The sequence below is a fragment of the Triturus cristatus genome, chromosome 8 (assembly GCF_964204655.1).
Source record: "Triturus cristatus chromosome 8, aTriCri1.1, whole genome shotgun sequence".
Taxonomy (NCBI): domain Eukaryota; kingdom Metazoa; phylum Chordata; class Amphibia; order Caudata; family Salamandridae; genus Triturus; species Triturus cristatus.
The window spans coordinates 42266853-42282699 of NC_140591.1; the positions used below are offsets into that span (position 1 = coordinate 42266853).

Here is a 15847-nt window from a genome sequence, read left to right on the forward strand (position 1 = left end):
CTTCCAGCCTCCTAGCACCAATTTACTGATACTTGTGACATTTGCAGGTGTTAGGCTTCAAGGGGATGAAGTTGCACCTTCTACCCAAGGTTATGGAGCTCCGCGCAGGGTGAGAATTCAGGGTTCACCCCTGGCTGTTGGTGTGAAAACAAAACACTTTACATACTCAGTAAAGTGTATTTAACTCCTTCACAGTATCAGAACAAGGCCTGCAAGGCCTTGGGCCTAATTCCAGCCTCCTGGCACCAATTTACTGATACTTGTGACATTTGCAGGTGTTAGGCTTCAAGGGGATAAAGTTGCACCTTCTACCCAAGGGTATGGAGCTCCGCGCAGGGTGAGATATCAGGGTTCACCCCTGGCTGGAGGTGTGAAAATAAAACACTTCACATACTCAGGAAAGTGTATTTAACTCCTTTACAGTATCAGAATAAGGCCTGCAAGGCCTTGGGTGTGTTTCCAGCATCCAGGCACCAGTTTTACTGATGCTTGTGACATTTGCAGGTGTTAGGCTTCAAGGGGATGAAGTCGCACCTTCTACCCAGGGTTATGGAGCTCTGCGCAGGGTGAGAATTCAGGGTTCACCCCTGGCTGTTTGTGTGTAAACAAAACACTTCACATACTCAGTAAAGAGTATCTATCTCCTTCACAGTAACTGAACAAGGCCTGCAAGGCCTTGGGCCTAATTCCAGCCTCCAGACACCAGTTTTAATGATCCTTGTGACATTTGCAGGTGTTAGGCTTCAAGGGGAGGAAGTCGCACCTTCTACCCAGGGTCATGGAGCTCCGCGCAGGGTTAGATTTCAGGGTTCACCCCTGGCTCAAGGTGTGAAAACAAAACACTTCACATTCTCAGTAAAGTGTATTTAACTCCTTTACAGTATCAGAATAGGACCTGCAATGCCTTGGGTGTGTTTCCAGCCTCCAGACACCAGTTTTACTGATACTGGTGACATTTGCAGGTGTTAGGCTTCAAGGGGATGAAGTCGCAACTTCTACCCAGCGTTATGGAGCTCCGCGCAGGGTGAGAATTCAGGGTTCACCCCTGGCTGTTGGTGTGAAAACAAAACACTTTACATACTCAGTAAAGTGTATTTAACTCCTTCACAGTATCATAACAAGGCCTGCAAGGCCTTGGGCCTAGTTCCAGCCTCCTAGCACCAATTTACTGATACTTGTGACATTTGCAGGTGTTAGGCTTCAAGGGGATAAAGTTGCACCTTCTACCCAAGGGTATGGAGCTCCGCGCAGGGTGAGATATCAGGGTTCACCCCTGGCTGGAGGTGTGAAAATAAAACACTTCACATACTCAGGAAAGTGTATTTAACTCCTTTACAGTATCAGAATAAGGCCTGCAAGGCCTTGGGCCTACTTCCAGCCTCCTGGCACCAGTTTTACTGATACTTGTGACATTTGCAGGTGTTAGGCTTCAAGGGGATAAAGTTGCACCTTCTACCCAAGGGTATGGAGCTCCGCGCAGGGTTAGATTTCAGGGTTCACCCCTGGCTCAAGGTGTGAAAACAAAACACTTCACATACTCAGGAAAGTGTATTTAACTCCTTTACAGTATCAGGATAAGGCCTGCAAGGCCTTGGGTGTGTTTCCAGCATCCAGGCACCAGTTTAACTGATGCTTGTGACATTTGCAGGTGTCAGGCTTCAAGGGGATGAAGTCGCACCTTCTACCCAGGGTTAAGGAGCTTTGCGCAGGGTAAGATTTCAGGGTTCACCGCTGGCTGGAGGTGTGAAAATAAAACACTTCACATACTCAGGAAAGCGTATTTAGCTCCTTTACAGTATCAGAATAAGGCCTACAAGGCCTTGGGTGTGTTTCCAGCCTCCAGGCACCAGTTTTACTGATACTTGAGACATTTGTAGGTGTTAGGCTTCAAGGGGATGAAGTCGCACCTTCTACCCAGGGTTATGGAGCTCCGCGCAGGGTAAGATTTCAGGCTTCACCCCTGGCTGGAGGTGTGAAAATAAAACACTTCAAATACTCAGGAAAGTGTATTTAGCTCCTTTACAGTATCAGAATAAGGCCTGCAAGGCCTTGGGCCTACTTCCAGCCTCCTGGCACCAGTTTTACTGATACTTGTGACATTTGCAGGTGTTAGGCTTCAAGAGGATGAAGTCGCACCTTCTACCCAGGGTCATGGAGCTTCGCGCAGGGTAAGATTTCAGGGTTCACCCCTGGCTGGAGGTGTGAAAATAAAACACTTCACATACTCAGGAAAGTGTATTTAACTGCTTTACAGTATCACAATAAGGCCTGCAAGGCCTTGGGTGTGTTTCCAGCCTCCAGGCACCAGTTTTACTGATACTTGTGACATTTGCAGGTGTTAGGCTTCAAGGGGATGAAGTCGCACCTTCTACCCAGGGTTATGGAGCTCCGCGCAGGGTAAGATTTCAGGGTTCACCCCAGGCTTGAGGTGTGAAAATAAAACACTTCACATACTCAGGAAAGTGTATTTAGCTGCTTTACAGTATCAGAACAAGGCCTACAAGGCCTTGGGCCTACTTTCAGCCTCCTGGCACCAGTTTTACTGATACTTGTGACATTTGCAGGTGTTAGGCTTCAAGGGGATGAAGTCGCACCTTCTACCCAGTGTCATGGAGCTCCGCGCAGGGTGAGATTTCTGGCTTCACCCCAGGCTTGAGGTGTGAAAATAAAACACTTCACATACTCAGGAAAGTGTATTTAACTGCTTTACAGTATCATAATAAGGCCTGCAAGGCCTTGGGTGTGTTTCCAGCCTCCAGACACCAGTTTTACTGATACTGGTGACATTTGCAGGTGTTAGGCTTCAAGGGGATGAAGTTGCACCTTCTACCCAAGGTTATGGAGCTCCGCGCAGGGTGAGAATTCAGGGTTCACCCCTGGCTGTTGGTGTGAAAACAAAACACTTTACATACTCAGTAAAGTGTATTTAACTCCTTCACAGTATCAGAACAAGGCCTGCAAGGCCTTGGGCCTAATTCCAGCCTCCTGGCACCAATTTACTGATACTTGTGACATTTGCAGGTGTTAGGCTTCAAGGGGATAAAGTTGCACCTTCTACCCAAGGGTATGGAGCTCCGCGCAGGGTGAGATATCAGGGTTCACCCCTGGCTGGAGGTGTGAAAATAAAACACTTCACATACTCAGGAAAGTGTATTTAACTCCTTTACAGTATCAGAATAAGGCCTGCAAGGCCTTGGGTGTGTTTCCAGCATCCAGGCACCAGTTTTACTGATGCTTGTGACATTTGCAGGTGTTAGGCTTCAAGGGGAAGAAGTCGCACCTTCTACCCATGGTCACGGAGCTCCGCGCAGGGTTAGATTTCAGGGTTCACCCCTGGCTCAAGGTGTGAAAATAAAACACTTCACATACTCAGGAAAGTGTATTTCACTCCTTTACAGTATCAGAATAGGGCCTGCAATGCCTTGGGTGTGTTTCCAGCCTCCAGACACCAGTTTTACTGATACTGGTGACATTTGCAGGTGTTAGGCTTCAAGGGGAAGAAGTCGCACCTTCTACCCAGGGTCATGGAGCTCCGCGCAGGGTTAGATTTCAGGGTTCACCCCTGGCTCAAGGTGTGAAAACAAAACACTTCACATACTCAGGAAAGTGTATTTAACTCCTTTACAGTATCAAGATAAGGCCTGCAAGGCCCTGGGTGTGTTTCCAGCATCCAGGCACCAGTTTTACTGATGCTTGTGACGTTTGCAGGTGTTAGGCTTCAAGGGGATGAAGTCGCACCTTCTACCCAGGGTTATGGATCTCCGCGCAGGGTGAGAATTCAGGGTTCACCCCTGGCTGGTGGTGTGAAAACAAAACACTTCACATCCTCAGTAAAGTGTATTTAACTCCTTTACAGTATCAGAATAGGACCTGCAATGCTTTGGGTGTGTTTCCAGCCTCCAGACTCCAGTTTTACTGATACTGGTGACATTTGCAGGTGTTAGGCTTCAAGGGGATGAAGTCGCAACTTCTACCCAGGGTTATGGAGCTCCGCGCAGGGTGAGAATTCAGGGTTCACCCCTGGCTGTTGGTGTGAAAATAAAACACCTCACATTCTCAGGAAAGTGTATTTAGCTCCTTTACAGTATCAGAATATGGCCTGCAAGGCCTTGGGCCTACTTCCAGCCTCCTGGCACCAGTTGTACTGATACTTGTGACATTTGTAGGTGTTAGGCTTCAAGGGGATGAAGTCGCACCTTCTACCCAGGGTCATGGAGCTCCGCGCAGGGTGAGATTTCAGGGTTCACCCCTGGATGGAGGTGTGACTATGTGGAGTGTTTTGTTTTCACACCTCCAGCCAGGCATGAACCCTGAAATCTCACCCTGCGCGGAGCTCCTCAACCCTGTGTAGAAGGTGCAACTTCATCCCCTTGAAGCTGTACACCTCCAAATGTCACACATATTACTAAAACAGGTACCTGGAAGCTAGGGATGGGCCGGAGATCCTGAAGGCTAAGATCTGATACTGGGACTGGTGTTCATGTACGTTCTGGACTATGTGAAGTGTTCTGTTTTCTTCCCCTACCTCCGTCCAAATTAGCAGCAGGCCTCGATCAGGCTACAGGGCGCAGAATATCATTTCTGGTCTCAGGTCTCCCTCGTGATATACCATTGGATTCAGGAGTGGTCCCCACTCCAGCGATAGGGCTCAGTAGAACAGTTGTAGTCACATGCCTCACTCTGTACTGTACTATTCAGTTCCGCAGTGGGCCTCCCCCCGGTCATAGGCTCAGCGTCTGACATACAGTAACTCACTCTGTCTACAGATGTCACCTCAGACGTACACCTAGCTCCAGCTTTAAAAATCAGCTCAGTAGAGTGCCTCCATGCCGGTACTGGGGTCACCATTTCAGGTGCATTCCCACCCTCTGCTCTCACTTGGGGTGTTTTTAAACATGTAGGCCTAACTCGGCCGCCTTCCTTCGTTGTGTCACTGTATTTATTTTATTTAGTCTGCGCCCGCCTCCTCTGGCTCGGCGCTCGGCAGTGAATGCCCTCTGCCTGCATGTGAAGCTGCCAGCACACGGCCGCCTGGTGATGCATGCGAGGCCGGAGCCAGGGCCGTGCCCCGCTGCTTGTAAAAGGCCTCCGGTTGCGCCCCCCCCAGCCGTGGGTGCCACAGCCGAGGGTGCAGGCGCCGGGCTGGGGGCTCCCTGGCATTGTTTCCACCCCGCGCTCGGCCGGCGGAGCCCTGTGTTACTTCGGCCCGTTCCAGAACGCGCTCCCCGCGGCCCCCGCAGCCCCACTGTGACGCCGCAGGGCCCGCTCCCTGCAGGAGCCCCCTCCCTCCCGCGGGCCGCCGCTCCCGGCCGCAGGAGGCGAGAGTGGACCGGGGAAAAGGGGCCGGGAGCCCGGGATTTCAGGCATGGAGGCGTCCGCCGTCGGGGGAGCGCCGAGTCTCCCCGCGGATCACAAGCCAGGGACGAGGGGTGGATCCGAAACGGGGGCAGGCCCGGGAGAGGGCCGAAGCTGGGCTCCTGGTCATACATGTGTGGAAGCGCGTGTTTAACTGATTGTGCTTTAAAACGTGGATAATCGGAAGGTAGGAAACACAAAAGTCAGCTCGGAGCAGAGAGCCGAGTGTGCCTCGCAGAGCCCTGTCTGCTCGCGACCAATCAGAGGCTGGCTCCTCCCTGTATATATTCACGGGGCTCGGGCCGAGAGGGACATTTCTGTTCTGTGACAGCGCCCGCGCCGAGACTTGCATTGCAATGGCCGAAACCGCTCCAGCCGCCGCGGCGCCTCCCGCTGAGGTCGCCCCCAAGAAGCAGCAGCAGAAGAAGACAGCGGGGGCCTCCAAGGCCAAGAAGCCTTCCGGCCCCAGCGTGGCCGATCTGATCTTGAAGGTGGTGACCGCCTCTGCCGAGAGGAAGGGAGTCTCCCTGTCGGCCATGAAGAAGGGGCTGATCGCCGAGGGCTACGATGTGGACAAGAACAAGAGCCGGGTCAAGGCCTCCGTCAAGAGCCTGGTCAGCAAAGGCGCCCTGGCCCAGCTGAAGGGCACCGGGGCCTCCGGATCCTTCAAGGTGAACAAGAAGCAGCTGGAGGGCAAGAAGGCGGCCAAGAAGGCGGCCGCCAAGACCAAGAAACCAGCGGCCAAGAAAGCTGCCCCTGCTGCCAAGAAGCCCAAAAAGGCTCCCGCGGGGGTCAAGAAGAGCCCGAAGAAGGTCAAGAAGCCAGCGGCAGCAAAGAGCCCCAAGAAGCCCAAGGCTGCCCCCGCCAAGAAGGCTGCCAAGAGCCCAGCGAAAGCCAAGGCGGCGAAGCCCAAAGTGGCCAAGAAAAGCCCTGCCAAGGTAGTCAAGCCCAAGGCAGCCAAGCCCAAAGCAGCCAAGCCCAAGAAGGCAGCGCCCAAGAAGAAGTAAGGGCTTGCACCGAGACACTGCAAACACAACGGCTCTTTTAAGAGCCATCCACCCGGTCTAGAAGAGAGCTTGTTCACCCCCACCCTTTCACCCCGCGTGCACACTTCTCAATAATAATAAACGGCACAGTAAATCCCTAGCGCACCTTTACACACGCGAGTGCCGTGTGTGATCTTGGTCATATGAACGGCTCTTTTGGTGCTGCGTGGATTGGAATCTTTATAACAAAGAAAGAAGGGGGTCTGGGAGTTATTAGACCTCAGTTTATAATAAATGTGAGATAACGTGTGCCTTGGTGCTTTCACTGTATCCGGGCAGACTCGAAGTGGTGTCTGCATAAAGCAGACGATTGTGAACGTGAAATCGAGCGCAGTCAACGGCGGCGTGTTCCAGGGTGACCAAGGGCGGTACACTTAAAACATCCTGGTCTCCTCGCCCAGTTGATCGGGGGCGAGTGGTTCGTGTGACTACAAATGAGTGGATGGACACGGAGACAAAGGTTGACCGAAGCGCGGGCTTCGGCTCCAACGTACATCGTCCAATCGGAGGGTGTCTTTTTCTCCACAGCTCATTGGAGAGGCAGGCTACAGCCTCCGGTTGAGTAGCCAATCGTTGCACACCGCGGGCTGTTTTCAAACCTGGGGCGGTCGCTTCAGCCAACCAGAGCAGCCCTCCGTCTTCGAGTGCATAAATAGGGCTCTTGCCTGCTCGAACTCCATTCTTCCTCGCTCGTCGTTGAGAGAGACCGCTCCCGCCATGGCCCGCACCAAGCAGACAGCCCGCAAGTCCACCGGCGGCAAAGCGCCTCGCAAGCAGCTGGCCACCAAGGCTGCCCGCAAGAGCGCCCCTGCCACCGGTGGAGTCAAGAAGCCTCACCGCTACCGACCCGGCACTGTGGCTCTCCGCGAGATCCGCCGCTACCAGAAGTCCACCGAGCTCCTCATCCGCAAGCTGCCCTTCCAGCGCTTGGTGAGGGAGATCGCCCAGGACTTCAAGACCGACCTGCGCTTCCAGAGCTCCGCCGTCATGGCCCTGCAAGAGGCCAGCGAGGCCTACCTGGTCGGGCTCTTCGAGGACACCAACCTGTGCGCCATCCACGCCAAGAGGGTGACCATCATGCCCAAGGACATCCAGCTGGCCCGTCGCATCCGAGGCGAGAGGGCCTAAGGAGACACCGACCCGAACAACCACCACAACGGCTCTTTTAAGGGCCACCACCCTGTCACCTACGAGCTTCTCTTATCTGCCATGTTCTACAGGTGTGGGTGGGTGGGCTGGCTGAGAGTACCCCGAGTACTGGGTAACTTATACCGGCACTGGGAAACTTATACCGGCACTGGGAAACTTATACCGGCACTGGGAAATCCGAGCACTCGGTGTGCACAGCCACCTCTTCAATTAATAAAGCGCTTTGTTTGGGTAGAGGGTCGTGCTGGGATCCGCTGGTCACAAGCCAGCGCTGTGGGGCATCTGTACATCGGGTTTATGTGTCCCGATTTCGGGAGCCTTTGCCCTGGGGCGGATGTTAGCCGTTGCCCCTGGTCTTAAAGTACAAACACAACGTGACACCCGCACACACTAAAACTGGTCGCAGGAAACAATAAGCCCGGGGGCAGCCGTGCGAGTTCCGCGTGGGCTTTATTTAACGTCATCGTTACATTACAGTGCTTGTGTGACACTTGGTCCCAAAGAGGGCTCATTCATATAAACATGCTTATTAAAACGGGTTGCCTGCTCCATCGTCCCTCGGTCTGCAGCAAGCCCCGTGAGAGCGGGTCTTGTGCGCTCAACATTACCGTTTAAAACACTTCTTTCTCCGGTCATAAATGAAGCACATTAGCTCTTAGGGGAGGACGTGAGTGGCCCTTAAAAGAGCCGTTGTGTTAGTTGGGGATGCGCCTCGAAGCCTTACTTGGCGCTGGTGTACTTGGTGACGGCCTTGGTGCCCTCGGACACGGCGTGCTTGGCCAGCTCTCCGGGCAGCAGCAGACGCACTGCGGTCTGGATCTCCCGGGAGGTGATGGTGCGCCGCGAGTTGTAGTGGGCCAGGCGGGAAGCCTCCCCGGCGATGCGCTCGAAGATGTCGTTCACGAAGGAGTTCATGATGCCCATGGCCTTGGAGGAGATGCCGGTGTCCGGGTGCACCTGCTTCATCACTTTGTAAATGTAGATAGCATAGCTTTCCTTCCTGCTCCTCTTGCGCTTCTTCCCGTCCTTCTTGGGCGGCTTGGAGAGCGCTTTCTTGGAGCCCTTCTTGGGAGCCGGCGCGGACTTGGCTGGTTCAGGCATGGTCGACAATCTGCACCGCTTCCTGTGGAGCCGAGAGAAATAAGGCAGGCGAGCCCGGCACTTGTATTTATAGGCTGGCCGTGTAAAGTAGCTGCTTCTCTGCTCTCCCGTCTCATTGGCAGGCTCAGGCAGGGCCCCCACTTCCCTTTGTAATGCGGTACTGGAACTTTGATTGGTGAAAAGGAAGCCCTCCTCCCTCCAATGAGAAGAACTATCAGAGCCTAGCTGTCAACCAATCAGAAGCGCCCGAAGTCTTTATATCGCCGGAGTCCCGCAGAACAGCAGTACTATTCTTTCTGTTGTGTGAGTGAGCCCCTGCATCGATCGCCATGTCTGGACGCGGAAAGCAAGGAGGAAAGGCCCGCGCTAAGGCCAAGACACGCTCTTCCAGAGCCGGGCTCCAGTTCCCCGTGGGCCGTGTGCACAGGCTGCTCCGCAAGGGAAGCTACGCCGAGAGGGTGGGCGCCGGTGCCCCAGTCTATCTGGCTGCAGTCCTGGAGTACCTGACCGCTGAGATCCTGGAGCTGGCCGGCAACGCGGCCCGGGACAACAAAAAGACCCGCATCATCCCCAGACACCTCCAGCTGGCCATCCGCAACGACGAGGAGCTGAACAAGCTGCTGGGCCGAGTCACCATCGCCCAGGGAGGAGTCCTGCCCAACATCCAGGCCGTGCTGCTGCCCAAGAAAACCGAGAGCCACAAGGCAGGGGGCAAAGCAAGCAAGTAAAGGCCCGCAGACCACCGTGGAAACGCACCCTAAACACAAAGGCTCTTTTCAGGGCCAACCACAGACTCCATCAAAGAGCGTATCCGTGGCCAAGGTGTTACTCTGGCGGCTTCATAGTTGCGGCAGCGCCCGCACCGTCGCTACATAGGAGGGCATGCACAAGCCCTCGGACGTACACGTAGATCTTGGCCCCCGTCCCAAAACCTAGCTTGAGGCCCACAATAATAATGTTTTTGTAAAAAAAAAAAAAATGTACATTTTAATAGGGGCAGTTTACAGACTTGCCACAACCGGGCGTGACATGTGGACAGTGTTACGGGGTGGCGGGCGGCCGCACACAGCTGGGTGCTGCCGGCGAGGCCGTTAACCTGTTTGCTCCATTAACACTTTTCAGAGCCTTCTGTTCATGGTGGGAGCGGGCACCGAGCGCCAGGGTTAGGCGGGCCGCGGTGACGAGTGGGGGCCCGGGAAGGGAGGCGCGTGTGTGTGTGCTTGACTGTGATCTATGCCCCGGCGGCAGCTGCAGAGCCCACGACAAAGAGGCGGCTGGGAGCGCGCTCTTTTTCAAACGGCAACGGCCGCTCCAGCCCCCGCTCCCTGCAGAGGGCGGTCCGGGGCGGGCTCCCTCGCCATCCTTTGAGTCACGTGGGCCGCTTGCAGCGCCCTAGCTGGTCCGGCACAGCTCCTCCATATAAGCAGCCGCCGCTGGCCGCGGCCCTCATTTCTGCTCAGTCACAGCACCGACAGGAGACCATGTCTGGACGCGGTAAAGGAGGGAAGGGGCTCGGCAAAGGCGGCGCCAAGAGGCACCGCAAGGTGCTCCGGGACAACATCCAGGGCATCACCAAGCCAGCCATTCGCCGCCTGGCTCGCCGTGGCGGGGTCAAGCGCATCTCCGGCCTCATCTACGAGGAGACCCGCGGGGTGTTGAAGGTTTTCCTGGAGAACGTGATCCGGGACGCCGTCACCTACACCGAGCACGCCAAGAGGAAGACCGTCACCGCCATGGATGTGGTCTACGCCCTGAAGCGTCAGGGTCGCACCCTCTACGGATTCGGCGGGTAAACACTCGGCTTGCCCACGGAAAAAACAAAACAAAACCCAAAGGCTCTTTTAAGAGCCGACCACGATGTCATGGGAGAGCTGTGTCTATGCGCTAGGGCTGCTTTCTAGGCCCACAGCGGGTCGAGTGAGGGGTGCATCAGGGGAAATTCTCCGCAGCCACCCTGCCATGCAAGGCACTGTCCCGGGGCCAGGGTGCCTTCCTGGAGCCCCGGCATGGGGGTCCAGGGGCGCGTTCATCCCAGTCCAGCCCATGGGGCCGCTATCCTGAAGCCCTGTACTGGGCACCTAAGGCGGGTATAGCCCGGCCCAGGGGCCCGCCATCCTGGAGCCCTGAACTGGGGACCTAAGGCGGGTATAGGCCGGCCCAGGGGCCCGCCATCCTAGAGCCCTGTACTGGGGACCCAAGGCGAGTTTGGCCCGGCCCAGGGCCGGTCATTTCTCCCTCGACTATTAAGCCCCCACGTAGTGGGGGCTTACAGAACACGGACGAGGGACAAAGGTTAGAGTTAGCCGCGCCGGGAGCGCGGCCGGCCATCTGGTCGCCGAGTTGCGCGACCAGATGGCCCTCGGAGCTGAGCGACCAGATGGCCGGGCGGCGGATGGGCGGCGCTAACTCTAACTTTTGTCTCCCGCTCGGGCGCTGTAAGCCCCCACTCCGTGGGGGCTTAATAGTCAGTAAAATAGAGTTCCCATGCAGGGCCATGGGGTGTGGGATCCTCATTTTTTTTGTGATCGATCGTGACCGATTTCGGGACCCTCTGGGCCTCTAAGCACCTGTTTTAGTACTTTTTTTTTATTTATTTATTTATTCTTTTGTTGGCATTTTGGTTCAAGGGGACCATGGCACTACTTCTACCCAGGGCAATGGAGCTCCGCTTCGGGTAACATTTCAGGTTTTCCCCCTTAGCTGGAGATGGGCCCCAATAAAAAAAAAAAATCGCAATAATAATATAATACATATATTTTTATTTTTTTATTTTTTTTTCGCCCAAAAATGAAATAATGTCCTTCACAGTATCTGGTCCATTTTATTAGCCTCCAGTCACCCCTTTAACAATGTTTAATACAAAAATAAAAAAAAAGTACTAACATTTTAGGTCCAAGGGGACGAAGTCACTTTTTCTACACAGGGCTATGGAGCTTCGATTGGGGTAATATTTCAGGATTTAACCCTCGGCTGGAGGTGGGAAAAAAAACTTCACTCAAAAGGTACACAAAGCCCTTTACATTATCAGATCCAAGACTTCAGTGTCTCGGGCCCATTTCTAGCCTCCAGGCGCTTGATTTATTCTTTTTATGACATTTTGAAAATTACAGGTTTAAGGGGACACAGTATCTCCTTCTACCCAGGGCTATGGAGCTCCGCGCAGGGTGAGATTTCAGGGTTCACCCCTGGCTGCAGGTGTGAAGATAAAACACTTCACATAATCAGGAAAGTGTATTTAGCTGCTTTACAGTATCAGAACAAGGCCTGCAAGGTCTTGGGTTTGTTTCCAGCCTCCAGGCACCAGTTGTACTGATCCTTGTGACACTTGGAGGTGTTATGCTTCAAGGGGATGAAGTCGCACCTTCTACCCAGGGTCATGGAGCTCCGCACAGGGTGAGATTTCAGGCTTCACCCCTGGCTGGAGGTGTGAAAATAAAACACTTCACATACTCAGGAAAGTGTATTTAACTCCTTTACAGTATCAGAATAAGGCCTGCAAGGCCTTGGGTGTGTTTCCAGCATCCAGGCACCAGTTTTACTGATGCTTGTGACATTTGCAGGTGTTAGGCTTCAAGGGGATGAAGTCGCACCTTCTACCCAGGGTCATGGAGCTCCGCGCAGGGTGAGATTTCAGGGTTCACCCCAGGCTTGAGGTGTGAAAAATATACACTTCACATACTCAGGAAAGTGTATTTAGCTGCTTTACAATATCAGAATAAGGCCTGCAAGGCCTTGGGCCTACTTCCAGCCTCCTGGCACCAGTTTTACTGATACTTGTGACATTTGTAGGTGTTAGGCTTCAAGGGGATGAAGTCGCACCTTCTACCCAGGGTTATGGAGCTCCGCGCAGGGTGAGATTTCAGGGTTCACCCCTGGATGGAAGTGTGAAAATAAAACACTTCACTTACTCAGGAAAGTGTATTTAACTCATTTACAGTATCAGAACAAGGCCTGCAAGGCCTTGGGTTTGTTTCCAGCCTCCAGGCACCAGTTGTACTGATACTTGTGACACTTGGAGGTGTTATGCTTCAAGGGGATGAAGTCGCACCTTCTACCCAGGGTCATGGAGCTCCGCGCAGGGTGAGATTTCAGGCTTCACCCCTGGCTGGAGGTGTGAAAATAAAACACTTCACATACTCAGGAAAGTGTATTTAGCTGCTTTACAGTATCGGAATAAGGCCTGCAAGGCCTTGGGCCTACTTCCAGCCTCCTGGCACCAGTTTTACTGATACTTGTGACATTTGTAGGTGTTAGGCTTCAAGGGGATGAAGTCGCACCTTCTACCCAAGGTTATGGAGCTCCGCGCAGGGTGAGAATTCAGGGTTCACCCCTGGCTGTTGGTGTGAAAACAAAACACTTTACATACTCAGTAAAGTGTATTTAACTCCTTCACAGTATCAGAACAAGGCCTGCCAGGCCTTGGGCCTAATTCCAGCCTCCTGGCACCAATTTACTGATACTTGTGACATTTGCAGGTGTTAGGCTTCAAGGGGATAAAGTTGCACCTTCTACCCAAGGGTATGGAGCTCCGCGCAGGGTGAGATATCAGGGTTCACCCCTGGCTGGAGGTGTGAAAATAAAACACTTCACATACTCAGGAAAGTGTATTTAACTCCTTTACAGTATCAGAATAAGGCCTGCAAGGCCTTGGGTGTGTTTCCAGCATCCAGGCACCAGTTTTACTGATGCTTGTGACATTTGCAGGTGTTAGGCTTCAAGGGGATGAAGTCGCACCTTCTACCCAGGGTCATGGAGCTCCGCGCAGGGTGAGATTTCAGGGTTCACCCCAGGCTTGAGGTGTGAAAAATATACACTTCACATACTCAGGAAAGTGTATTTAGCTGCTTTACAATATCAGAATAAGGCCTGCAAGGCCTTGGGCCTACTTCCAGCCTCCTGGCACCAGTTTTACTGATACTTGTGACATTTGTAGGTGTTAGGCTTCAAGGGGATGAAGTCGCACCTTCTACCCAGGGTTATGGAGCTCCGCGCAGGGTGAGATTTCAGGGTTCACCCCTGGATGGAAGTGTGAAAATAAAACACTTCACATACTCAGGAAAGTGTATTTAGCTGCTTTACAGTATCAGAATAAGGCCTGCAAGGCCTTGGGCCTACTTCCAGCCTCCTGGCACCAGATTTACTGATACTTGTGACATTTGCAGGTGTTAGGCTTCAAGGGGATGAAGCCGCACCTTCTACCCAGGGTTATGGAGCTCCGCGCAGGGTGAGATTTCAGGCTTCACCCCTGGCTGGAGGTGTGAAAATAAAACACTTCACATACTCAGGAAAGCGTATTTAGCTGCTTTACAGTATCAGAATAAGGCCTGCAAGGCCTTGGGCCTACTTCCAGCCTCCTGGCACCAGTTTTACTGATACTTGTGACATTTGTAGTTGTTAGGCTTCAAGGGGATGAAGTCGCACCTTCTACCCAGGGTCATGGAGCTCCGCGCTGGGTGAGATTTCAGGCTTCACCCCTGGCTGGAGGTGTGAAAATAAAACACTTCACATACTCAGGAAAGTGTATTTAGCTCCTTTACAGTATCAGAATAAGGCCTGCAAGGCCTTGGGCCTACTTCCAGCCTCCTGGCACCAGTTTTACTGATACTTGTGACATTTGCAGGTGTTAGGCTTCAAGGGGATGAAGTCGCACCTTCTACCCAGGGTCATGGAGCTTCGCGCAGGGTGAGATTTCAGGGTTCACCCCTGGATGGAAGTGTGAAAATAAAACACTTCACTTACTCAGGAAAGTGTATTTAACTCATTTACAGTATCAGAACAAGGCCTGCAAGGCCTTGGGTTTGTTTCCAGCCTCCAGGCACCAGTTGTACTGATACTTGTGACACTTGGAGGTGTTATGCTTCAAGGGGATGAAGTCGCACCTTCTACCCAGGGTCATGGAGCTTCGCGCAGGGTAAGATTTCAGGGTTCACCCCTGGCTGGAGGTGTGAAAATAAAACACTTCACATACTCAGGAAAGTGTATTTAACTGCTTTACAGTATCACAATAAGGCCTGCAAGGCCTTGGGTGTGTTTCCAGCCTCCAGGCACCAGTTTTACTGATACTTGTGACATTTGCAGGTGTTAGGCTTCAAGGGGATGAAGACGCACCTTCTACCCAGGGTTATGGAGCTCCGCGCAGGGTGAGATTTCAGAGTTCACCCCTGGATGGAAGTGTGAAAATAAAACACTTCACATACTCAGGAAAGCGTATTTAGCTGCTTTACAGTATCAGAATAAGGCCTGCAAGGCCTTGGGCCTACTTCCAGCCTCCTGGCACCAGATTTACTGATACTTGTGACATTTGCAGGTGTTAGGCTTCAAGGGGATGAAGCCGCACCTTCTACCCAGGGTTATGGAGCTCCGCGCAGGGTGAGATTTCAGGCTTCACCCCTGGCTGGAGGTGTGAAAATAAAACACTTCACATACTCAGGAAAGCGTATTTAGCTGCTTTACAGTATCAGAATAAGGCCTGCAAGGCCTTGGGCCTACTTCCAGCCTCCTGGCACCAGTTTTACTGATACTTGTGACATTTGTAGGTGTTAGGCTTCAAGGGGGTGAAGTCGCACCTTCTACCCAGGGTCATGGAGCTCCGCGCAGGGTGAGATTTCAGGCTTCACCCCTGGCTGGAGGTGTGAAAATAAAACACTTCACACACTCAGGAAAGTGTATTTAGCTCCTTTACAGTATCAGAATAAGGCCTGCAAGGCCTTGGGCCTACTTCCAGCCTCCTGGCACCAGTTTTACTGATACTTGTGACATTTGCAGGTGTTAGGCTTCAAGGGGATGAAGTCGCACCTTCTACCCAGGGTCATGGAGCTTCGCGCAGGGTGAGATTTCAGGGTTCACCCCTGGATGGAAGTGTGAAAATAAAACACTTCACTTACTCAGGAAAGTGTATTTAACTCATTTACAGTATCAGAACAAGGCCTGCAAGGCCTTGGGTTTGTTTCCAGCCTCCAGGCACCAGTTGTACTGATACTTGTGACACTTGGAGGTGTTATGCTTCAAGGGGATGAAGTCGCACCTTCTACCCAGGGTCATGGAGCTTCACGCAGGGTAAGATTTCAGGGTTCACCCCTGGCTGGAGGTGTGAAAATAAAACACTTCACATACTCAGGAAAGTGTATTTAACTGCTTTACAGTATCACAATAAGGCCTGCAAGGCCTTGGGTGTGTTTCCAGCCTCCAGGCACCAG

At 52.9% G+C, this 15847-nt stretch overlaps 2 protein-coding genes across 2 annotated transcripts in view; both read left to right on the plus strand.

The window, feature by feature from the left end:
- Window positions 1–10503, plus strand: part of LOC146799947 (uncharacterized) — a 19434-nt gene extending 8931 nt beyond the window's left edge. Inside the window, exons 3-5 of the mRNA XM_085620860.1 lie at window positions 7105–7447; window positions 8236–8248; window positions 10130–10503. Coding sequence (XP_085476986.1) covers window positions 7105–7447; window positions 8236–8248; window positions 10130–10444 — 671 coding nt within the window. The 3' untranslated portion in view covers window positions 10445–10503. The remainder of the gene's footprint in view (window positions 1–7104; window positions 7448–8235; window positions 8249–10129) is intronic.
- LOC146799948 (histone H1.3-like) lies at window positions 4918–7113 on the plus strand. Its single transcript, XM_085620858.1, has one exon. The coding sequence runs from the start codon at window positions 5712–5714 to the stop codon at window positions 6360–6362; it is 651 nt and encodes a 216-aa protein (XP_085476984.1). The 5' UTR covers window positions 4918–5711; the 3' UTR covers window positions 6363–7113.
- Window positions 10504–15847: the final 5344 nt, after the last annotated feature.